The 24,179-nt window shown below is 50.4% G+C and overlaps 1 protein-coding gene across 3 annotated transcripts; it reads left to right on the top strand.

The window, feature by feature from the left end:
• The first annotated feature begins 10 nt into the window (after positions 1–10).
• On the top strand, positions 11–23,964 carry kat6a (K(lysine) acetyltransferase 6A). 3 transcript variants are annotated; one of them, XM_028996032.1, is made up of 17 exons: positions 11–145; positions 1,484–2,762; positions 10,143–10,251; positions 10,360–10,472; positions 10,974–11,055; positions 11,218–11,332; positions 11,566–11,924; positions 12,011–12,126; positions 13,702–13,817; positions 13,923–14,064; positions 14,950–15,111; positions 15,201–15,294; positions 15,388–15,619; positions 16,215–16,410; positions 16,524–17,168; positions 17,257–17,518; positions 18,334–23,964. In XM_028996032.1, exons 2-17 carry the CDS (start codon positions 2,094–2,096, stop codon positions 21,606–21,608), a joined length of 6,687 nt encoding a protein of 2,228 aa, XP_028851865.1. In that variant the 5' UTR covers positions 11–145; positions 1,484–2,093; the 3' UTR covers positions 21,609–23,964. The 3 variants fall into 3 exon arrangements, with proteins under 3 accessions (XP_028851865.1, XP_028851864.1, XP_028851863.1); XM_028996031.1 differs by having other exon boundaries at positions 10,360–10,475; positions 17,260–17,518; XM_028996030.1 differs by having other exon boundaries at positions 10,360–10,475.
• The last annotated feature ends 215 nt before the right edge of the window (positions 23,965–24,179 follow it).

Raw genomic sequence — 24,179 nt, 5'->3', positions numbered from 1 at the left:
CCCCCACCAGCCCAGCTCCTGTTTCACTCAAAGATGGCGTCAGCTCCGGAGCCGCTGGTCTCTGGCTGCATTTTCGGGCTTGTTGTTGTCTGTGTTTCGCGTGGATTCTGGCCCGCTCTCCGCGGCGACTCGACACGAAATCCGGGTGAGTGGCGGACAACGCGGGGCGGACGAGGCGGGCCCCGCTCGCTCCGCCGCCCGCGAACGCGACCTGGAGCCCCGCGTCCTGCCTTTCTGGGAACCGCGAAGAGGCAGAGGGAAAGGGGTACGGAGGGAGGGAAGGAGAGGAGGGGGCGAGCGAGCCGAGGCCTACCCCGCTCCAGCGGCCTTGTCTCCGCCGCACCGCAGCCGCTACGTGGGAGGGCGGGCGAGCTAGGGAGGAAGCGGGGGGCGGGAAGCCGTGTGGAAGGACGCGTCTGGCGGGGAGGATCTTCACTCTTGGCCGAGGCCGAGGCGGGCCGTGCGGCCGTGAAAATCGGAGTCCCCCGCCTTCGGTCCCCAGATCGTTCCGGGGTTGTGCGGCCGCGTACTTCGCGGCGGACCTTCGTTTTAATCTGATGCGTTTAGTATTTTTTTTGTTTTGTGCATTTTGGCAGAGACGCGAAGCCCCTCTGGCCGGCTCGCCTGTTATTGTTTGTCAGCCCGGCCGCCGTGTCGGGTCACGTCACGGCGTGATCGTGTGGATGCGCTGTGCGTGTTTTTTTATTTTTATTTTTTATTAGTATTTTTTATTTTTTTTTTGCCGCTCGCAGGAGACCCGAGCGCACGCTGCTGCTATTTCAGGCGGCGGCGGGAGGGGGCTGGACGGCCGGCCGCCAAGTAACATCCAGTTCGCGGGAAGACCGGAGCGACGTAAACAGTGCCGCGCCATGTGGGGGCTGTAGTGGCCGCGGAGCCCCGTTTTACACAACGTTCCGTGGCTTGTGTCGGTTCTGCTGTTTCTGCGTGAAATGTGATGCTAATGCACAAAGTTCTGGTGCTTTTCTGCGTGCATGGATTTAAAGTGTTTCGTAAAGTGTTACAGGGACAGTCCCCCCCTGGAGAAACTTGGGGTTAAGTGTCTTGCTCGGGGACATAATGGTTTTACGTGGGGTTTGAACCTGGGTCTTCTGGCAAGGCTACTACCAACCCAGCGAAGTTGGGCCATGTTGATTTGGTGTAGCTACGTGGTGCAGCGGGACGTTTGCTGGAAGTTGTCCCATCTGCAGGTTTTGAAGTTGGAAGGCCGTGTGTGTGTTTTGTGTGGGACGCAGACCCGCAGGATCCGGCAGGGAGGGGTTCCACCATAATTACAGGGGCCCGAAACTGCACAAGCCCGCCGTGTAGTTTTGCCGGGCATATTTCTCTGGAAATGTTCACAGGACTGTTTTCGATTTATTTATTTGTTGGTGACACTTTGAAGGGTTTTGGGTGTTTTTGCCGCTACTGTGTCTCCCCCCCCCCATCTGATGCTGATTTTGATTTTTTTTTCCTCTCCCCACAGGGTGCTGAGGCGTTATGAAAATGACGGCGATCGTCTCTCCCCATTCCCTGAGTTGAAGGATCTTCTCCATGTCGGACGTGAGGCGGTCGGTCGGATGCTGAGAGAGGACGATTAAGGACGAGGAGCGGGACTGCTGGACACTGTCCCCCCCCCCATAACTAGCGTGGGCAGTTTACCCACTTCAAGAAGCCTGTCCACAACCCCGCAAAGTTTCACAGCACTACGGCTCAGCTTATTTCTCCCCCCGCAATGGTCCGGTCGCCGGGCGGTGGAGACTGGTGGCTGCCGTGAGGAGGTCGGCGCGGCCGTCGTGTCCAGGACATTGTTCCGGGCTCATCCCGCCCCGCTGGGAGAGGGTAGCTGGTGGGACGGGCTGTGGTATTCTAATTTTTTTGGGGGGGTGGGTTGGCGGGGAGGGTCTATGCTATGGTGAGCTGCTCCCTGCCTGGCCGCTCTTACCCAGACTCTGAGGGACTCTCTGTGCGGCCCCAGGACAAAGGATAGCCTCCAGGTGGAGGAAGAGGAAGACGACTAGGCGGCGGCGTGAGGGCCGAGGCTCCCGGTGCAGTTGTGTCGCCAGGCCGTCGCCGGCACGCACGCAGCTGCAGCCATGGTGAAGCTGGCCAACCCCACGTACACCAGCTGGATCCTGGAGGCCATCAAGAAGGTGAAGAAGCAGAAGCAGCGGCCCTCCGAGGAACGGATCTGCAATGCCGTGTCCATGTCCCACGGCCTGGACCGCAAGACGGTCCTGGAGCAGTTGGAGCTGAGCGTGAAGGATGGCTCCATCCTCAAAGTCTCCAACAAGGGGGTCAACTCGTACAAGGACCCCGAAAACCCAGGCCGCCTGGCTTTCCAGAAGCCCCGCGGAGGGGGCGGAGCCTGCGGCGGCGGCGGCGGCACCAACAACAACAGCAGCATCAGCATCAGCAGCAGTGCTAGCGCTTTAAAAAAGCCCGGCCTGGACTGGAACAAACTGATCAAGCGCTCGCTGGAGGGGCTCCACGAGCCCGGCGGCTCGTCCCTGAAGAGCGTGGAGCGCTTCCTGAAGTGCCAGGCGGACGTGGCGCCCTACCTGTCGGGCACCGGCTCCATGGGGCCCGAGGTGTTCCACCAGCAGCTCCGGCTGGCGCTGAAGCGCGCCGCGGCCCACGGCCGCGTGGCAAAGCAGGGCCCCCTGTTTCGGCTGGTCAGCCGGGGCTCCCAGCCGGACGGGACGGGGCGCGTCTCGCTGGACTCGCTGCCCCCGGTCCGCCTGCTCCCGCACGAGAAGGACAAGGTAACCCACGCCGAGACGGCGGCCCCGCGTCTTTGTGTGGAAGTAAACGCGTGGATCGTTCCTGTGTGGAAACGGCGTCTGGCTCCGGTCGAAATTTCGCTCCGATGCCTCGTCCATGCGCTGGGATGGTTTTGTGAAGCGATGTGTGTTGATGTGTTTGTGGAAAAAAACGGCAGAATTTTGGAGCGGTCCGACGCCTTGGAGTGGCCGTAAAATGCGCGAGGCTGCGGCTCTGGGCGGCGCGGCGTACGCGCGATTTGCATTAAGGTTACCCGGCACAAGGTCAAATTTACCCCGGCAGCAGCAGCAGCCGCCACCTCTGGAGTCAAACGGGTGTCGTGCGGCGGGCCAGCGTGAGCGGGGTCGTCTCCTCGCGCCCGCCTTTTTTGAGTGGCGGCTCGTGTGGCGTATTTTTTTCCCCTCCCCGGTCCGTGGGCGGCTGCCAGGGCAGAGCTCCAGCCTGCAGCTCCAAGACGGAGAGCGGGAGGAGGAGGTCAGGGAAGGAGGTCACGTGGTGCTCCGCATCCTGCCGAGGCTGGAGACCAGCTGCAGGGCTGCTCCCTGTCAGGAGCTGTCAGGAGACGGGAGGGAGAGAGAGAGAGAGAGTGTGAAGCAGGAAGGGAGGGGAGAGAGAGAGAGAGAGAGAGAGAGAGGCCAGAATGTGTGGAAGGGAGGGGAGCGGCATCGTCACTGCTGGTGCCAGTGGAAGGGGCTCGGCAGACGCATGCTCAGAGGCGTGCAGCGTGGAGGCGCAGCGGCAGACACGCAGGCGACAGGCGCTGGAGGACACGCCCACTGGCGTAACCTGATCGACAGCCAGTTGGGCTTCAGAACGTCTATAAAACATATGGTTCTTACCCGCACACACACACACACACACACACACACACACACACTACTATCACATCAGACATCAGCCAGTTCAGTCGTTTTTGATCCTGCGCGATCGTGATTAACTTTGGGACCGATGCAGTCTATAAGCGCGCGCCGTGGATTTCCGGTTTTCGTACATATCGCTGGTGTTTCATTTTACATTTACAGCATTTACCAGACGCACTTATCCAGAGTGACTTAGTCAGTAGTTACAGGGACAGTCCCCCCCTGGAGACACTTAGGGTTAAGTGTCTTGCTCAGGGACACAATGGTAGTAAGTGGGGTTTGAACCCGGGTCTACTATTACCAGCTACTACCAGTGTTGTCAGCGGTGAACAGGTTTTATTTTTTTGAGAGCCGTTGCGCTCGGCAACATCTTTCCAACTCTGTCTTGGTTCTGATTTAAAATACAGGTTTCATCCACCAATCAGCCGCAATATTAAAACCACTTACAGGTGACGTTATCAACGTTGATCATTTGGTTACCACGGTGTTTCTGATGCTGATGTTGGAAGTAATGTAAAAAAAAAAAAAATCAACTCTCAGATACTAAAATTTTGTGTCTATTTCAATATCAGTTATGACTGGTATCGATGCTTAATCCACGTTTGCATCGTGGAAATCTCCCGCATCGTTTCAGCAGGCATCGCAGCGGACAGCCCCTCCCCCGGGCTACCTGGAGGACCCAATGTTTACTTTAAACTTGGCAGCGGGCGCAAGCAGTTCCGACTTTGATGCTGCCGTACCAAGCTTGCTAGGAAAATGTAAAACGCAAGAGCGCTGTCTTAGCAGTATTCCGGATGTCAGACCCAAAAGATGCGGGCAAGATGCGTTTTTGCCCAATTAACACGCTCCGAATTACACGCAGCATTTCCACAGGAGAGTAAAGTTGTTGTTCAAGCGTAATGTGAATACTTTAATGCCTCAGTCAAGCAATACTGTTGAGGAGAGTTAGCCGTAAGATTCGCTGTGTCTTTGTTGCTCTTCATGCTTTACTACTGTGTAATTGCACGTTTGGCTCAGAAACATTAAAATACATTTGTTCATTTATTTATTTATAGATGAATTTATTATCTATATACGCCTAGTTGGAGGTAGGGTCAAGATGGTGACGCATCTCAGGTACTGCAGGGTCGAGGGAAAGGACTTCCAGTGAAACCTGCCTGTGAAGGCAAGCGCGTCCGCTCCGATCCCACGGACCAGCTAGTCCTCCTGCTGTTTGTGCTAAAAAGGTGTCTGCGCACACAGAGCGTTAGAACTGGACCGTGGAGTCTCTCCGGAGCGTGTGAATGGCGCTAGGATGCGCTCTGTAGTCAAGTCAAGGCAGGTCGCACCACGTGCACTGGGATGGCCAGACTGCAGTGGCCTCTTAACCCAGGATCACGTGTCCTGCCAAACTGCAGAAAAATGTCCCCGAATTTCAGCCTTGTCTGCTGGTCCCAGGGCAACTTGAGAGGCATTATGGGAGTTCAGGTGGCACGTGAGGCATCTACGCAGTTTTATTCCAGTGCGGTGTTGGAGCTGTATGCCCTGGTGTATATTGGTAAAAGTTTGTTGTGTAATCCGATGCAAGCATGGGGTTCAAAAAAAAAATATTTTTTTTTATTATTATTTATTATTTTTTTTTAATTAATGCAATTGCTCATTTGTAGTACATTGGACACTGGAGTCTTATTTATGCTGAAATGGATTGGAGTTTTGGTTTATTTTGGCCCTTTATTCCTGTAAACCGGGGCTCTTGTGTGGAGCGGACGTCACCCAGCGTTCGTGTTTATTAAGTGGAATTAGAATTTTACTATTTGCTCAGTTGTTGCCTGTGTTTTGCATGCTTGCGTGCCTTTGTGACCTCGTTCCACGTTTGACTGCAGGGTTGTGCGAGGGAAGCTCATTAGCAACACGGCATTAGCAACGGAGCTAGGAAGTGGCTTTAAAAAAAAAACACACACAAATGGATAAACTCTGATCTCATTGTGGAAGATTTGTGTTGCCGATGCCCGAATTAGCACGTGGAACCGCCCCATTCACACGGGCGGCCAGACGCCCGCTCTCGCTTTCTCATTTAATAGGGGGTCATTGCCAGGCCACGTTGGGGGGGGGGTGAGTCAAATCGAGGTCATGGATATATAGATGGCTGGAGCTCAGCTCTTTTTCGGGCCGGGCTGATTTGGTTTTGTGTTTGAGTTGGTGGCGAGCGTCGCCCTCCGTCACAGCTGTCCCCAGGCGGGTCCGTCTCCGGTCACGGCGGGACGTGCGAAACTCGACCGCCAGCTGACCCCAGCCAGGGGTTGGTCGTAAGGCTGGTTACTCGCCCATAAGAACCGCGACTGTCGGAGGAACACGGGCAGGAATTCAGACGGCCACAGCACCTCGATTACGTGTCTTGTGTAAAATCTGTCCCCTCGTGGTCTTTTTTTTTTTTCCGTTTGTTTTCTACAGACTGTCTTGCTGAAGTCGAGAACAAGGTGCCCACGAGTAGCACAGCGGTGGCGGACGTGCGGTGAACTCGGGGTCACGACCCCCCGCAGACAGAGAGAGCGTGTTCATCACCAGAAACGTAATAATGTCTGATGTGGTCCAGATTATTATTATTTTTTAACCTTGTTTCGAGATCTTATCTCACAGTTATGGCATATTAAAGAATGGCATATTTAAATGTGAAGGATGAAACGACGCATGGTCACAGGTGTTGGAGAATCACCAGTTAATTTATTCATCACCAGTCCTGGGTGAGTGATATCAGGCAAATATGACAATGGGACCTGGGCGTCAGAGCTGCTCGTGCCACTGCAGCTGCCGGGTGGGTGTGGTCTGTGGAATAGCAGGAGCTTTTATGCAAGGTCACGGTCTTCTGTGGTAACTTCCTGCCTGACTTACTCTGGTGTCATCTATTCGAAGGACTGTAACTAATCCGTTATTCAATATCCTGCGCTTGGCCATGTCTGTGGAGGTTGACCGGTCTTTCCTGTTCCGGCACAACAGTGAGATGGTGGTCTTATTTAAATTAGCCATGATGCATAATATTGCTTTTATGCATCTTGATTAAAACTTTGTCTGTGTAAGTCATGCAATATATGATTTTTTTTAAAAATTCAATAATCCTTTTTTTTCTCCATCTGTTGGTTAGGTACCAAATGGCAAAATATTAAGAACATTCTAGTGTTTTTGAGTGTGAATTTTGTCTCATCATTTGTAATTGAAGTCGTATTGAAACCAGCTATTTTGTTTAGGTTAATGTCTGATTTAATAATGATTGCCCACCATGATTGTGAGCACTAGTGCATCTGGCAGCCATGACTTTGTGACAGACATGACAGAGTTCCATGCAGTAATTGCCTCATCACTTGATGGGGCTTTAATTCCCGTCAACCATCCTGCACAGTCATGGCCAATAATTGCTGTGCGCTAACTACGCCCGTGCACCAGCTGCGTGGAGGGAAATGTCCTTGTTAAAATGCTCACTTTATTGAGTCGTACCAGGTACCGTACTGTGCTGGTTCTAGAAGTGTCAGGCTGTTGTCAGAAACAAGCCGATAAAATATAAATCTTGGAAGGCAATTTGTGGACTTATTTCTTCTGGAGAACATGTAACTGTACATTGTTATTGAATAATGGGCCCAGTCCCCAGGATCAAACCCCACTTACTACCATCTTGTCCCTGAGCAAGACACTTAACCCTGAGGGTCTCCAGGGGGACTGTCCCTGTAACTACTGGCTGTAAGTCGCCCTGGATAAGTGTCATAAAACGTCATAATCCGTTTGCTTCTGACGAGACGTGGACTGCATAAGGTATGTGTTTTGATTGCGCTTGTGCGCTCTGTGTGCACGGTACACAGTCCCCTTGGCACTTGTCTCACATTCATGTTTATCCCTTTAGAAATGTCGGAACAACATGTCAGGTCGTATCATGGCAATATTAAAGCTTGAACGCTTTCAGGCTGTGTGTGTGTGTGTGTGTGTGTGTGTGTCAGCCCTGCCACATGATCAATGTGTTTGTAGTGCAGGGCCGAGTTGGGTGGGGGGGGGTTGTAGTTCGGCGAAAGATGGCTCCTCATGTTAATGAGAACCTTGACTGGAGTCATGGCACAAGGACGGTGGGGACAACGTCTCTCTCTGCTGCTGCTCCTCCTTCCCCTCGTTTTTCTTCATGTGCTTGTTCTCTCCCTTCATGCTGTCACTTCGTCAGCTATAACTCATTGCTCTCCAGACATGAATTACATGACTAATAATCTAATTACAATAGATTATTGTTATTTTGACAATAACTCACACCGTAGTGGCAATGTGGCAATGTTGTTGGCGAGACCTGCACTTGGAATCAACTGATGCGTCAAGCCATGAATGGGTCACGTCTGAGTCGCTCATTCGATCCTATGAAGTCCTATAAATTCCGAGGTGGAACGTCCCTGTTGAGCCTGTAGTGTGTAGGTACAGTTCCGGCGGAACCGGCCGGAACTAGATAGAAGACTAGCTGGCCTGAATTGCTTGCTTGTGCCCAGGTGTAATGGACCACGCCCCGTGAAAAGCAGGTGCGGTAGGAGCAGCAGAGCCACCTGCCTCAACCTGAAGCGTGCCGCACGCTGACAGGACTCAGTCCGAGGAGCAAAGGCTCTATATTTAGACTAAAGGAATTTCCATGGCTTTTGTTTTTGCGGAAATGCTCAATCTCTACCGTTTAATGTGCTGGAAAATTAGCACCTCTGTTGCAGAGCATCACAGAGCGGAGGGAATTTTGTTTTATGATTTTGGAATGTAAAAAAACAAATAAAAATAAATTAATTATTGAAGTTCCGTCTGAGGGAAGATGGTGCTGTGCAAAACACAGGTAGCAAGTGTTGTGTTGAGATGTGGGAACAGCACCACTGTCAGTGGTTTCAGGATGAAAACAATATTTTGGAATGGATAACCAGCAACAATCAGAAGCAGAAATATAAAAATGTCTTTTATTTTAAAAGTGGTAACAAACTTAAAATCATAATCACGTGTCCGTGTGCATGCTTTTGGAAATAGTTTATTGGGACATGAGTGATATTTGAATATTGTCTCTAGTGTGGACTGGGTTCTACATTGAAAGACACTACTGAGGAATTGTAATATTGGCAACGGTCTGTCTGTCCTCTTTTATTAATGTATTTATTTATTTTTTACGGGCAAGCAGGGTTCCTGCACACGGTGAGAGTCACAGGGAAATGAACCCAATAAATCACCCGTGCCGGCCTGTCTCATCTCAACCTGGACCTGCGCAGTCAGCCAGGAAAACCCCGCGCTCAGTACCTGCCCCGGCCGCGCTGTTTTATCACCCTCTTCTATCTCCTTTTCCTTATTTATTTATTTATTTATTTATCTCTCCCCCCATCCCTGAGCATCTACCGCTGCCGTTTCTACCTGTTCCTCTTTTCACACACTGACAATTAAGCTCGGCCTTTCAGAGCCACTGGCGAGAATCCATTTTCTCACGTTTCGCTAGCCTCTCCTCCGCCACGCCGGCGTGAGATTGTGTGTGTGTGTGTGTGTGTGTGTGCACGTGCTCGTGTTTGAGGCTCGTCTTGGGTGGTACGCCGGTGGATCTGCTGAAAGATTAATGGCGCAGTCGAAACGCATGTCAGATGCTACGCTGCGGATTGAGCATCTCGCCGCCTCTGTGGCCCTTTGAAAATGAACCTTGCTTTCGTCTCTGGAGGAACGCTGCGTTCTGCCTCCACGCCACATGTGTGCAGGAGGATGAGCGCCTTGGCCTGGTTATATAATTTAACCCTTTATACCGGCTACCACGACCTATGAGCATGTTCACCTTTATTCAACGTTAACGTTTAAAAATGGAATCAAAGGACCATGATGTTCACATCACAATATAGATCATGCCACTGCCATTCTTGTGCTGGTGAAGGCGTCTCGTGCTTCAACCATTTTATGTATTCACCGTGAAACTGCGTTATGCCACAGGCACCGTGCAACATCGGTGTTCAATACTGGGTTTTTACATTCACTGTCAGCCAAACCGTCCTAAAGCACCATGTTACCCATACTGGCCACAGCTCAATGCATTCCTCTGAGATCTTTCAGAGATCATAAATGATAGATGCAAAAAATAAACAAAACAAACAAACTATGATTTTAGAGTCTGTGGTGTTGCTAAGCAACATCATTCAGTGAGAAATCGGAAAAATATCAAATGTTTCAGTTTATGTTGTGGCAACTTTACTATATAAAGTATATTTATATGCAAATATCTATTGTTACGTTTTATTTTGGTAACTGTGGGCAGGATCATAGCAAAAAACTTTATCCCAATACTCATGTAGTTTTTTCTGAGGAGATTATGAATGGTTATATGTATTGACCAGTCTTGGTGTTTTGTGTCTGCTGTGTCCTTGACTGGGACAGTGCTGAGCTGTACAGTACGGAGGGAGTTGGACTATATCGACACACTGCCAGGGATCTGTGTGGAAGGAGCAGGACAATGACTCCGTTTGAGGGGAAATTGACTCTCTCTCTCTCACCGTCTTTCAGCCTGTGGCCGAACCCATTCCCATCTGTAGCTTCTGCCTGGGGACCAAAGAGCAGAACCGTGACAAGAAGGCCGAGGAGCTCATCTCCTGCGCAGACTGCGGTAACAGCGGTAACTACCACTTCCACCACACCACCATTACAGTATGTATACAGTACAGTATTTCAGGATGTCCTGCCAGGCGCTGACCCTTTACCTTCCCATCGTTCCCCTCTCCAGGCCATCCGTCCTGTCTGAAGTTTTCCCCCGAGCTCACGGCGAGGGTCAAAGCCCTGTGGTGGCAGTGCATCGAATGCAAGACCTGCAGCAACTGCCAGGACCAGGGCAAAAATGCAGTAACTACCTTCTTACTACTACGATAGTTTTTTTTTTTTCTATATGCAACTGAATATACAATTTAATTTACATCACGTTTTACCCGTTGTTTGTAATAGCCTGGTTGGTGGGCTTAGTTAAAAAAAACGTTAAACCCCCTAGACACTTTCCTCAAGGGCATGTGAAACGGTGATGGTGCGTTTTAAATGTATAATTGTGGCTTGCATCTGAGAAATATTCTTTTTATAGCACCAGTCTGGCACTGGAAATATTAATTATTAGTCATTAAGCTTGTAGCAGTACCTCCGCTTTATCCCTGGGGAACGGTACATGGATCAGCTGTACTCGGTGCAGCATTTGTGATTTTGTGTTTACTGAGCGAGTGTGGAGTTGATACGCTGGTATTGGCTCTCTGCTACGCTGCATTCATTTTCACCTTTTTCTAGTACAGACTAACGGCACGTCTAGGTAGGGGAACGTTCCGGGGCTGACTGTGTGTTTGGTGTCTGTTCCTGCAGGACAACATGTTGTTTTGTGATTCCTGTGACCGAGGCTTCCACATGGAGTGCTGTGACCCCCCACTGATGAGGATGCCAAAAGGTTTGCGCCTCCTTTCCCAAAAACACACCCCTGAGGGGCTGCAGTTCCTCTAAAGCTGCCCTAATGAAAGTAGCACATTGTAAAAGCAGCCATTGGCCATGTAATTAGAGTAATCAGGATTAAATTGTTAATGCAGTTTTTTTTTCCGTCTTGGTCTGGCAGGCATGTGGGTCTGTCAGATCTGTCGGCCGAGGACAAAGGGAAGAAAGCTCTTACACGAAAAAGCAGCACAAATCAAAAGGCGCTATAATGCTCCTCTGGGGCGGCCCAGAAACAGGTACCGTACCCCACTCTCTTACACCTCGCACGAAACTCCAGAAGCTGTGCCCCGTCTCTGAATATATATTATACGGAAAGGAAGGTCACACAACTGCTTCCCTTTCGTACAAACACTTTTCGCCGATGACTGAAAACGCGTCGTGTGTAGAATGTAGGGTGTGTCGTGAATATGAAAATGAGTTTATTTATAATAGGTTAAGTTTGTTGACTCTGGTCCTGGCATGTGTGCAGGTCCAAACGGGCCTTTAAAAAGTTCCGTGCCGCCGGTGGTCGGGGTCGTCGGAGGCGGGGAGGCGTGCCAATGGACCGCCACTCCAACGGCTCGTCTTCGCCGCACTCCTCCTCCAGCTCCTCCTGCGAGGGTTACCCTGGCGACGATCGCATGCTTTTCTCCATGCGGGAGGACGACTCTGAGCCGGGCGGCCTGTGCTTCAACAAGAAGACCAAGGGCCTGATCGACGCACTCAGCAAGTTCTTCACGCCCTCGCCAGATGGCCGCAAGGCGCGGGCCGAGGTGGTGGACTACTCCCAGCAGTACCGGATCCGCAAAAAGTCCAGCCGCAAGGGGGAGCTGGAGGACCGGATGGGGGGTAGGAGTTTAGTACCCAGCACGGCTTCCGTGGCGAATCCAGGTAGTTCTTTCCTTTAACGGACCACCTGCTTCCATCTCTCGCAGACAATCAGGAGTGCGGGGATGACTGCCATGAAGACGAAGACAAGCTGCCCGGGCACGAGAACCTGACAGAAAAAGACATTGAGCTCTTCAGACACATCCAAGATTTGGCACTAAAGGTGGGTGTTTGAGGGAGAGAATGCTTGATGCGTGACCACACTGTTGTCAATATTTAATACAGGAATGCACCTGAGGCTTCGATGATCGCACCGTTCAACATGGATTTGCAAATTTTTTTGCAATCTTGAAAACTATATTTAAAAATAATATGTCAATTCCAAAAGGTTAATTGCATTTAAATATTGCTTCTTTCAATGGTCCGAGTGTAGCTAGCAGAAGGCCATGGTGGGACAGATGGCTTCTATAATCTCTCCAATGTCACGGAATTTATCACAATGTACTGAGCTGGATGGTTTTGAAGTAAAATGAATTTAAAAAGTTACTGTTTGGCTAAAGCTGGTTAAAAGATACAAGTGCACACTTTGTGGAAGTGTCACACAGAAGTTAAAAGCATAAAATAATAATAATAAAAAGCTGACTTTCAGATCGAAGTGTGGTGTGACTTTTGGTAGAATTTTTTGCCCTCAAGGATGCACATAATGTACATTAGTAGACTTTCCTTTCCACTGTGCAGACAAGGCTGTGTACCTCAAAAATCTAACCACATCTAACACCCTGACAGAACGATTGTGAGACTGCTGTCCCCAGAGCTGTCTCTTCCTCGCGCCACAAGCTACGGAAAATGACACGCTGTCAAACGATTATCAGTTCAGCGTCCCAGTGAATGGGAGAGAGATGCCGGTGACATTCTTCTTCTGACTAGCTGGTACCTGTCTGACTGCTGGAGGGAAGGAACAGACAAAATGAACCCACTCTGCAAATTCAACGTAATGTGCACTAGTTAACACCGTTAAATGGCACAAGGGTGTCAAATATCCTTTGAAGTTTAAACGGGTGAAAAAAATCTGGGAACTTTCCATGGCAATTTATAGGAATGTGTCTGTATTAATGGGAACCGACTGGGAATTTGGGGTAATTCATGCAAACTTAATAATATATTAACATAAACAGGAGCATCCAAATGTGTCATAGAGAGCAGGGCAGAAACCTTTTGCGTTGGGTCATTGTTAGTGGCTGCAAACCTACAATTCTACAGATTTCCTGTTAATTCCCATGGGAATTTTGCAGAATCCTGCAACTCCAGTTGCAACAGCACAGAATAAGTTCTGCCCTGGCTCATCTTTCTGGTGTAACTGACAGGCGAGACGTGTTTTTCGGGAAGAGAGAGAGAAGCCTCTTTGCCGTTTGTTTGCAGGAGGCTTAGTGCCAGTGGGATGAGGGGATCTCCTCGTCGGCCTGTCGCAGTGAGCATGTGGTTACCAGCTTGTGGCAGATGCCTGAAGTTTCTGCTCAGGACTGATCAGGGAGCTAATAATAATCTCCTGAATTGGAGTCTAGGAACCACATTGCTTCTGCTTGTGTGTGTGTGTGTGTGTGTGTGTGTGTGTGTGTGTTGAGGGGGTGTGCGAGTCGTGCACACACCATGCTCTGGCTCTCTTAAATAGGGGGGTGCCAAAGCGCCGTAATCCCCGGCCTGTAATCTGTCTGTCTGTTCGTTGCTCTCTTCTCTTAATTCTCCATGGCAAACCTGCCCTTGGCCTGATGTCTGTTTACCCTCTCCTTCACCTCGACAGAAAGTGGGGGTGACCAGACCCCCAGATCCACAGATGCGCTGCCCATCTGTCATCGAGTTTGGGAAGTATGAGATCCAGACGTGGTACTCCTCACCCTACCCTCAAGAGTACAGCAGGTAACCATACTTATGCACTAGGACGCTTTTTAAAATGTGAAAATTCTTTTCACAATCGTATCAATCCAAAATAAATGACCTTCTCGTCTGTTATTGCCTTCCAAGACTCCCCAAGCTCTACCTGTGTGAATTCTGCCTGCGCTACATGAAGAGCCGCAGCATCCTCTATCAGCACATGCGAAAGTGCAGCTGGTTCCATCCTCCAGCCAACGAGATCTATAGGAAGGATGATGTGTCTGTGTTTGAGGTGAGGAAGAGGACCACGCAGCGCGCCCATCCGCTAACCGCGCTGCCTCGGTTGCTGCATGCACTCACTTCCTGGCCCTCGCACACTTCGTGGAGGAAACAATCAGATTTCAATCGCTGGACTTCTCAGGGTTCGGTTGGAGCATCAAATCCGTGAAGACCGTGAAGGGGGAGGGTTTTTTTTTTTTTTTTTTTTTTTTTCTGGCACTGTGTCATCCAGCACACAGCTGGTTTCACACTCTGTTTTCTCGGGCAGGATGAGCAACAGTCGTCATAGAAAGAAAAAAAAAAAAAACGTCGCAGAGAGAAAGTGATACTAAAGAGTTCCCCTTCTCTCAGTGGAGCCAACTGCGTGAATTTTCAACATTCGTCGCACATTGACCCAGTGGGCAAGGCTGGCACACTGCCACCGGGCTCCCAAGAGAAGGAGAGTGAGATAGAGAACAGAGTTTTTATCTTTACCTGAAGTAATGTTTTGTGGGAAATTCTGGCATTTACTGTAGTTGGGAGGTACAAGAATATATATATATATATTTTTTTTACTTAAATAATTACTCACATGTGAGACACAGCCAGGTTATGTGAGGTGAAAAGCAGAGACATTACAATCAGAGACACTCCTTAATATTAAGGTCCACTCCTTAATATTAAGTTAAACGATGATTTTTAAGCAGTATGATTTTACTCTTGTATGCTAAATTGTTTAAATATGACTAATTGCTTATGAAAAGGCATTTTGTGGGTAATTATCTTGCTATGGCCTAATGACTATCTATTGCACATATAAGAGAAAAAAAATACTGCCATATGTACTCTCATTGATGCCTCAATGATACTAATCGATGCATCGTCATGACATTGGCTAATGGACACGTCTGTTCCACAGGTGGATGGGAATGTAAGCACAATATACTGTCAGAACCTCTGCTTATTGGCTAAGCTCTTCCTGGACCACAAGACCCTGTACTACGACGTGGAGCCTTTTCTTTTCTATGTGCTCACGCAGAATGACGGCAAGGGCTGCCACCTCGTAGGCTACTTTTCTAAGGTAGGGCGGTCCGCTAATCGCTTACTGCATAACCCGCTTCGGCCTCGACGCTTTTTGTGTTTATTTTGTTCCACGCTTGTCTGTTTTAGGAAAAGCACTGTCAGCAGAAATATAACGTGTCCTGCATCATGATTCTTCCGCAATATCAGCGAAAGGGCTATGGACGCTTCCTCATTGACTTCAGTATGCTTTTATTTTTAACCAGAGAGGGCATTCTTAGCCCCCTTTTAGCCCACCTGAATTTCGTCCACTTAAAACATGTTCTTTTGCCTGCAGGTTATCTGCTGTCGAAGCGGGAGGGCCAGCCGGGGTCCCCTGAGAAGCCGCTGTCGGACCTGGGGAGGCTGTCCTACATGGCCTATTGGCGCAGCGTGGTGATGGAGTGCCTGCACGAAATCCGCGACAGGCAGATCTCCATCCGCTGGCTGAGCAAGACGACGGGCATCTGCCCGCAAGACATCACAGCCACCCTGCATCACCTCAACATGCTGCAGCAACGAGGAGACGGGTGAGGAAGGCAGAATGCACTGACATGCACGTTACTCTTAAAAACTCACGAGGCCCCCTAGTTGTCCAAGCGCTCTGCATTCAATTATAGTGAAGTCCCTACTAGACCTGAACTTAAATAAAGGTTTTCATAAGGATGCTGAACGAGGACATGCCATCACACCTCCCAATCAGACCATCAGAATGTTCACTGTTGTCTTTTTGGTATACTGGTCATTGCACAGTCTATGCACAGTGCATAGCCACTACCAATGATGACTGTGTTTTTATGTTGTCATTGAACATAAATATCATTGCCTTCATTATAGCATGCTTGCTTTTTTTTTTTTTAAACTAGCCTTATTCTTTAATTCTATTTAATTTTACCTGTAATTCTATTTTATTTATTGTTATTATAACTATTACCATACACAGCACAGAATGGTTCAGGATGCATTTCACTGCATGTTGTACTGCAATTACTGTGCACATGACAAATAAAAATCTTCATGATGCCTACCTTATTAAACAGAAATGACACGATTTGATGGCAGGATAAACGCTTCCTGTCCCAGTGGTGCACATGACTGGGTGATGTAATATGTGTGTGTTTGCAGACTGGTCCTGATGCGGCGGGAGAAACTGGTTTCAACACACATGGCCAAACTAAAAGCCAAGCCACGGCAGCTAGAGGTGGACCCCGACTGTCTCCGTTGGACACCGGTCATAGTCACCAACACAATGGTGTCAGAAGGGGAGGGTGATGAGGATGAGGAGGAAGATGAGGACGGCGAGGAGAAAAACTGCAGAGAGGTGACAAATATTAATACTGTTGTACCTTTTAGACAACAAACTTAACAAAAGAGTGCAATATTTTTTTCTGTCATATTGCTTGATTTAATTATCTTTTATCATTTAAAACCCAGATCAAATCCACCCACAAAAACTCTCCACTTTCCTGGCACGTGCGAGGAGAGAGAGATGAAGAGGGAGAGGAGGAGAGGAAGTGCTTCTCAGCATTTCCCAAACAGAACTCTACATCTTCATCTCCTGTTCAACGTCCATCTCCCAGCCCACACCAGCCTCATGTCCCCACCAACGGCGAACGGAGAGGCCGTGGACGGCCACCCAAAAACTGGTCTTGGCTTAAGGGCAAAGACGGTCCGCGACCCGGAAGGCCGAGGAAAATCAGACAAGAGGAGGAGGATGATGACTATGAGGATGATGGGATAGTAGAGCGGAATGTATCTGGACTCTCTGGTTGTCCTGCTACCTTCTATGCTTCCACTAGCATAGAGAACCACTCTGGCTCAGTGCGGTCGGCAGAACTGCCCAGACACCCAGCAGTACCTCCCCCGCGCAGCAGGGGCCGTCCTCCTCGCAAGAAGCGTGGTCCCAAGCCCAGGCTGATTGAGGGACTGAGGGAGAACTTGCCCTCATTGTCTGCAGCATCCAGATTGAGTGAACCCCCATGCTTCACCGAGAGCAGTGAGGATGAAGAGGATGAGGACGAGCTCCGGGGACACTCTCCACCCATTCTTACCAAACCCACACTCGGCCTCAAAAGCAAGGTGGGCTGTTCTGACAGTCTGATTTTTTCTCTTCAAAACCGTTCTCTTCTTTCTAACTTATGCTTCCCCATTTAACGTTTATTCCCAGAAGAATTTACGTAAGCGGCGAATTCGTCAGCGAAGTCATCCCCACAGCAGCGTGGTAACTGAGACCATATCTGAGACCACAGAGGTCTTGGACGAGTCCTTTGTGGATTCGGATGCGGACCGGCCCATGCCCATGCTGGAGGAGCAGACTACGCTGCCCTGCCCTCTCCGGCGCTACCCTCCGGCACGCTCCATGCTCAAGCACATGGACCCCCTCCCCAAACGGAGTCGGCCTGGGATGCTGTCTGAGTCAGAGGACGATGGTGAGTTAGCCTCTCATCTAAAATGTCCCACCTTTTAATGGCTTCTGTAATGTACACAATTCAAATGAAAAGCAAATGTACAGTAAGCTGGTTGCATACGTTTCTTAAGTTAACAATGGGTGGTAGTAGCCTAGTGGGTAACACACTCACCTATGAACCAGAAGACCGAGGTTCAAATCCCACTTACTACCATTGTGTCCCTGAGCAAGACATTTAACCCTGAGTGTCTCCAGGGGGGGACTGTCCCTGTAAATACTGATTGTAAGTCGCTCTGTATAAGGGCGTCTGGTAAATGCTGTAAATGTAATGTTGAAGCACCTTTCACAGCCTTCAGTCTTTGGTTCACACCTGCCATCATTTTTAGAGACTGATAAGTTTGTCGATTCTAGTAGGACATTTTACTGACATTTACTATGTAAAATCATCCATTGTTCACAAACGAATCACATTGCTAAAAGGTATCACGCAGGAGAAGGGTGCAAAAATGTTCTATAAAAAATCATGTGTGTAAATGTAAACGTTGATCAGGTTGAACACAAAATGACATGTTATGAACTGAACAGCACTACTTGCATGACACAAACCTCTTGCATTTACCAATAAGTAGTGCTAAAGACTACCTTATGCATTGGAAAGATGTTTCATTATTTGGTATTTTAGCGTGCGATAATAGGCAGAAAAGTAATTATTATTCTCACTTTGTTGGCCCCATTCTAAGCTAAAGTAAATGTTTAGATGTTTTGTGTTTTTTCTTTGTGTGACAGTCCCACTTCTATGTAGGGTGTAATAATATATTTTTTCGGTTGTGCTTTCAGATCCTACACCTGTGCTTAAGCCCATCCCTGGCCTTAGAAAGCCAGATGCTGCAGGAGACAGGATCCCCGCCCCTGCAGAGACACCCGAAGCACCTGTGAAGAAGAAGAAAGGCTGGCCGAAGGGCAAGAGCCGCAAGCCCGTGCACTGGACAAAGCGGCCAGGGAGGAAGCCAGGCAGCGGGGCCAGCCAGGCCACAGCCAATGCCGGCCTCATCGGACAGTCCCCTGGGGACTCGCCGCCCGCTAAGATCAGGATGAAGCCGGGCAGGAAGCCCCGGAGCTGGTACGAGGAGCGAGCTCGGGAAGAAGCTGCGAGGCAGGAGCTTGAAAGAAGCCGGCTTGGCCAGCAGCCGGCAGTCGACAAGTCCCCGCTGGAGGAACGGGCCTGCAAGAGGACTGGCAGGAGTCTTGCAGCTGACCTGGACAGTGAGAAACAGAAAGACTCTGATGAGGACGAATATCTTAAAGTCCGAGAGCCTCCCAAGATACCCAGGAGGCGGGGACGGCCCCCCAAAAATCCCTCCGTTTCTCTCCCTCCACCCCCACCAAAGCCTCCGATCTCAGAAGCAGAAGAGGACGAAGAAGATGAAGACGAGGAGGAAGAACAGATGTGGAAAGAGGACAAGGCTAGCAGCTCGCCATCCCGCACCACTCTTCAGTCTTCCACAGGATCCAGGCGGCCCCAACTGGATGCAGAGATGGAGGAGGACGAGGAGGAACAGGAGGATGAAGATTGCGACAGCAGGAGGCCGGCTGTCACTCCAGGCTTGGGCGGCCGTCGAAGTGATGACCATGACGCGGATGATGAAGGCGACGGGCGTTTTGAGGAAAAGACAAACGGTGGCGGCATTAAAAGGAGGAAGAGTCCTGACTCTGAGGATGAAGATGAAGACCAGGAGGAGGAGGAGGAACCAGCGTCTCCCCCTCCCCGGTCCCCATCGGTGAAGGAGGAACCCCAGAGCGGTGAAGGTTTTTTAGACATGCAAGGGAGCATGGGAGCGAGGGACTATGTCAGCAAGCAGGAGGAGGACGAGGAGGAGGACGAGGAAGATGACGAGCCCAATGAGGTGCAGGAAGTGAAGGGACCGACACCCGACGTGCAGGATGAGCGGCGGCGACGCGAGCAGGAGGAGTCGGCCGCCGCCGCCGCTGCCGTGGAGACCGTGACCGCCATGACGGCACCTTCGGGCCCCATGGACCTGCAGCCGCTGCATGTGGAAGAGAAGGCGGTGCTTCTGTTGGAGTCTGAACCCCCCCACTCCCACCCCCACTCGCACCAGCACCCCGAGTACAAAGACGAGCTGAGCCACCACCCTCCCGCCCACCACCAGCACAGCAGCGAGCTGGACCTGGAGACCGTGCAAGCGGTGCAGTCGCTCACGCAGGGGGAGGCGCAGGAGGAGGAGGCGGAGCCCCACGGCGCCTACCAGGACTGCGAGGAGACCCTGGCGGCCTGCCGAACCCTGCAGAGCTACAGCCACGCCGAAGGCGAGGAGGAGGCGCTGGCCCTGGTGGAGGACTGTGGGACCTCCCAGCACAGCAGTCCCCTACCCAACCCTCCCATGCCCCCGTTACCAAACCAGTCGGTCCGTTCCATCAACAGCCCCAGCATGACCCCAGGACCAATGGAGTCCGGCCCCGGCAGCGCGCCGGCGGGCGGTGGGGGGAGCGCGGGGGGCGGTGGCTACACCCAGATCACGCCGGAGCACCCCAGTTCACTTTCGGCCCCTTCCTTGCAGAACATGGAGACCTCGCCCATGATGGATGTGCCGTCGGTGTCCGACCACTCCCAGCAGGTGGTGGACAGTGGCTTCAGCGACCTTGGCAGCATTGAGAGCACCACCGAGAACTACGACAATCCCAGCAGCTACGACTCCACCATGGGAGGGGGCAGTGGAGGTGGCAACGGTGGCAACGGGAGTGGCATGTCGGTCGCGGCGGCCGCGTCTTCATCGGCGGTGGCCGCCTCGTCGTCCAGCTCGGCCACGCCGTCCTCTTCGTCCTCGCAGGCCAGCAGCTGCTCCTTCGTGTCCACGCCGGGCCTGTCCTCCACCAGCACGCCTGTTGGCCCCCAGCTCGGTATGGGCAGCTGCAGCCTCATACAGCAGGCCGGCCCGGGGCCCAACACCGCCGGCGGCTCCGGTGGCGGCGTCCCGCAGCCCCCGCCGCCACCGCCGCCGTCCTCCAACGCTCCCAGCTGCGGGATCAAGTCTCCGCAGAGCTGCGGAATCGAAAGACCGCCAAGCACAAATCAGCAGCCTCAGAAGAAGATTCCCCAGCCGCCGCCGCCACCGCAGCAGCAGCAGCTGCAACAGGCGCCCCCGAACCCGCAACCTCCGCCCGCAGCTCCGCCCCCGCAGCAGCAGCAGCAGCAGCCCCTGTCCCAGTGCAGCATGGGGAACGGCTTCGCCTCCACCCCCATGATCATGGAGATACCCGAGAGCGCCGGAGGCGCGGGGACGAGCCGCAGTCTCTACATGGGCCAGGACTTCGGGGCGGGCAGCTACGGCCAACCCTCGGCCACGTTCAGCCTGGCCAAGCTGCAGCAGCTCACCAACACCATCATGGACCCCCACGCCATGCCTTACTCCCACTCGGCGGCCGTCACGTCGTATGCCACCAGCGTGTCCCTGTCCAACAGTGGCCTGGCCCAGCTGGGCTCGTCCCCGCACCCCTCCCTCCCTCAGGGCCAGCCAACCATGACTCCTCCTCCGAACCTGAGCTCCGGCTCCATGAACCTGGGCTCGCCGCTGATCCAGTGCAACATGCCCGGTGCCAACATCGGTCTACCTCCCCCTCCCCACACCCAGCGCCTGCAGGGACAGATGGCCACGGTGAAGGGCCACATCTCCATCCGCTCCAAGGCCTCCCAGCTGCCGGCGGCGTCTGCGCACCAGCAGCAGCTGTACGGCCGCAGCTCGGGCGCGGTGGCCATGCAGGGCTCCCCTCGCACCTTGGCCGTGCAGCGCGGCATGATGCCGAACCTCATGCCCACGCCGGCCGCCTACAACTCCATGAACATGAACCCGCTCAACGCCATGTCGGCCGGCTACCGCATGCCCCAGCCCATGATGAACAGCGGCTACCACGGCAACCCCCCTTACATGAACCAGCCGGCCCAGTACCCCATGCAAATGCAAATAGGCATGATGGGAGGGCAGGCCTACCCGCAGCAGCCTATGCAGCCCAATCACCACGGCAACATGATGTACACGGGCCCCTCCCATCACAGCTATGCGGGCGTCCCAAAACAGTCGCCTTACATGAGCAGATGAGCAGCTCCTGAGATGAAACGAGACACTAACGAGATAAACATGAGCCAAGAGAGGAGGGCGCAGTGACATTGCCCCCTCTGGACACTGAATCTCTGTGGTCTGTGTGTTTTTTTTTTTTTTTTGGTTTTTGTTTAACCCACCCACCCACCCCCTCCAAAGCCAGACTGCGTGAACGTGCCACTGCGAGCACATCCAAAAGGACGAAGTAAATCTGAAGGAATAAAAGGGACTGTAATTTCCTTTATTTTGTATGTTGCTGTTATTTTCTGTGTTTCTGTTCCTCTCAGGTACGTCGTCCTGAGCTGGCTGTGTAGGGTTCGAGCTGACGGTCCTGTGGAGATGTAACGTGAACGGACAGTTTTGCTTTAAGTGTGAACGGCTGCTCGCTGAGACTCGAGACTGTCCCTTCTAGCAGGACATCCCCTCTCACACACACACACGCACACACAGTCCGGGGGTCTGCCGCAACTCTGTCCATCGCACGGAGGCGGAACGTAAATCGTGACAGGAAAAGGACCTTACGTCAACTGAGAAAAGAAAAGAGGAAAAAAAAAAAAAAACGTGTTTCACAAAACAGTTCCACTGAACCATGCACACAATCTTTCAATTGATATAGGAAGCCTTACCTAAAATATGACCGTTGTAGATGGACTTTGTTATTTTTGTTAAATAATTTTTTATATGTTTATCTTTTCTTTTCCCCCTCCCGCCCCTCTGACTGTTGAATTGCTTATCAGTCTGACCTCTTCATGCTTTGTTTCGTGAGTGTGTGGCACACTGGACGAGGTGTTCCACATTCTTTTTCTCAGACCCATACATGCACTCAAAAGTACACACATGCACACATCTCTTACGCCACTTTGAGAACCAAGGTGGATGCACTTCTGTGTTTTGATGTGATTGAGGGGTCGTGGGGGGGGGTTTGGGTGGGGAGACATAGTGACCTGTTGGCAGTCGAGGCTGGAATCTTTGTCTTCCCCACTGTACAACAGTGTGTGTGTGTCAAAGCTCCGCAGGTCCACAGCCCCTAACGGAGGACTTACACCTGCCATTGCAATGTAGTTACTTGTCCTTTTTAATATGAATGAGTAGCATTCTCGGTATGTTAGGACTGGATGACCGAATGCCTCTGCGATGCTTATGATGTAAATATTCTGGTACTTCCTCATTCGCGACACAGTCTTGCAGTCTCCCCTGTGTGGCAGACTTGAGAAATGCAACACTTTTAAGGTACACTCCATGGAAGAACTCTGCCTTAATGGGGAGCTTTCTTCCCATTTCCAGACACGGGAAACAGTTTCTGTTTTTAAAGGCAATCAACTCTCTTTTGAGTCTGTGACTGTACTTAAGTCCTCCCTTCCTAACTAATAAAGCTTTCAGTGGGCACTAAATACTGTACCAGTAATTCCCGGCTGGCAGTACTACCATTGGCCATATTAGCAGTGATATGGACTTTTACCAACCAGCGGAGGTGGACACTGACACTGACTTTTGGGATGTTGTTGGTCAAGTGCATGTTATACGAGGGACAGTCCCTGTTTTAGGATCAGGGGCCAAGAGTCCAAATGTTCCAGTATTCAATGTCAAATGAGGATTCTTTCTTAAAGACCGGACGTTTCATATTATTATTTGTGTGTATTGTTTGTTTTATTTTTCTGAATTTTATCAGACTGGGCAGCTTTCTTTTATGACACAAGCTGACTCTTTGACTTTAGAAAACTTATTGTAGAGAAATGTTTTTTCTATAATATAAAAGAAAAATTCTGACATTGATATTGGTACTGTCATTTTTTTCACTTCTGTTTCAGGAAACAAAAAAAAAACAATACATATTTTTTAGCTTGACTTGGGTATTATTATTAAGAAATTCAAAACTTAAAAATACAACTCACTTTTAGTGAATTTTAAGATGCCTTTAACCTCTCCATTCCATCTCATCTCTAGAGTTTTCTATCTTTGTGTAGTATATTAATGCTATTTTAAAACAAAAGGAAAAAACAGGTATCTAAAGGTCACTTAGCGTTCTTTTCTTTTGTTTTTTTTGGTCTCACAAGTGTGTGTATAGGACGGAATCCTTCCATCTACGAGGCATGTAAAAACGAGCTCAGTATATTTCTGTCTGTTTATATTGCTTCCCCCTTTTTGTATCGTTTGTAACTGTACATGGTGAGTTGTGAGCTTTGAGAGAGCCGATACACGGGGGGCGTCCGACTTCCTCTCCTCTCTTCTGTCCCTGTATGTATTTTCCATTTATTTGTTTTTTATTATTTTATTTTATTTTTTATTTCTTAGCAAGTACTTTCAAAGAACTCTGTACATTTTAACATGAGACAAAAAAATAAATTATGTTGAGCCATTTCAGTTGTTTTTGTATTTGTGGACATTAATACAACTGCGGTAAATAATGTTTATATACAATTTATATACATTTCATGCTTGCCTTATGCAATTAAACACGCATAATTATTAAGATTATAAATTTTTTATATTATATTTCTATAATACATACAAATATACTATATATTTGATGACGTCAGACGCAACTCCTTTAACCCAACAAAGAGCTGACAG

The sequence above is a fragment of the Denticeps clupeoides genome, chromosome 11 (assembly GCF_900700375.1).
Source record: "Denticeps clupeoides chromosome 11, fDenClu1.1, whole genome shotgun sequence".
Lineage (NCBI taxonomy): Eukaryota > Metazoa > Chordata > Actinopteri > Clupeiformes > Denticipitidae > Denticeps > Denticeps clupeoides.
This window is presented reverse-complemented; position numbering and strand designations above follow the sequence as displayed.

What these genes read in the sequence shown, in the direction of transcription:
- kat6a (XM_028996030.1), top strand. Translation starts at nt 2,094, where the DNA reads ATGGTGAAGCTGGCCAACCCCACGTACACCAGCTGGATCCTGGAGGCC. An exon ending in ATGATGTGTCTGTGTTTGAG is followed by an intron (nt 14,065 to 14,949) that starts GTGAGGAAGAGG and finishes TCTGTTCCACAG; the next exon opens with GTGGATGGGAATGTAAGCAC. An exon ending in TCGTAGGCTACTTTTCTAAG is followed by an intron (nt 15,112 to 15,200) that starts GTAGGGCGGTCC and finishes TGTCTGTTTTAG; the next exon opens with GAAAAGCACTGTCAGCAGAA.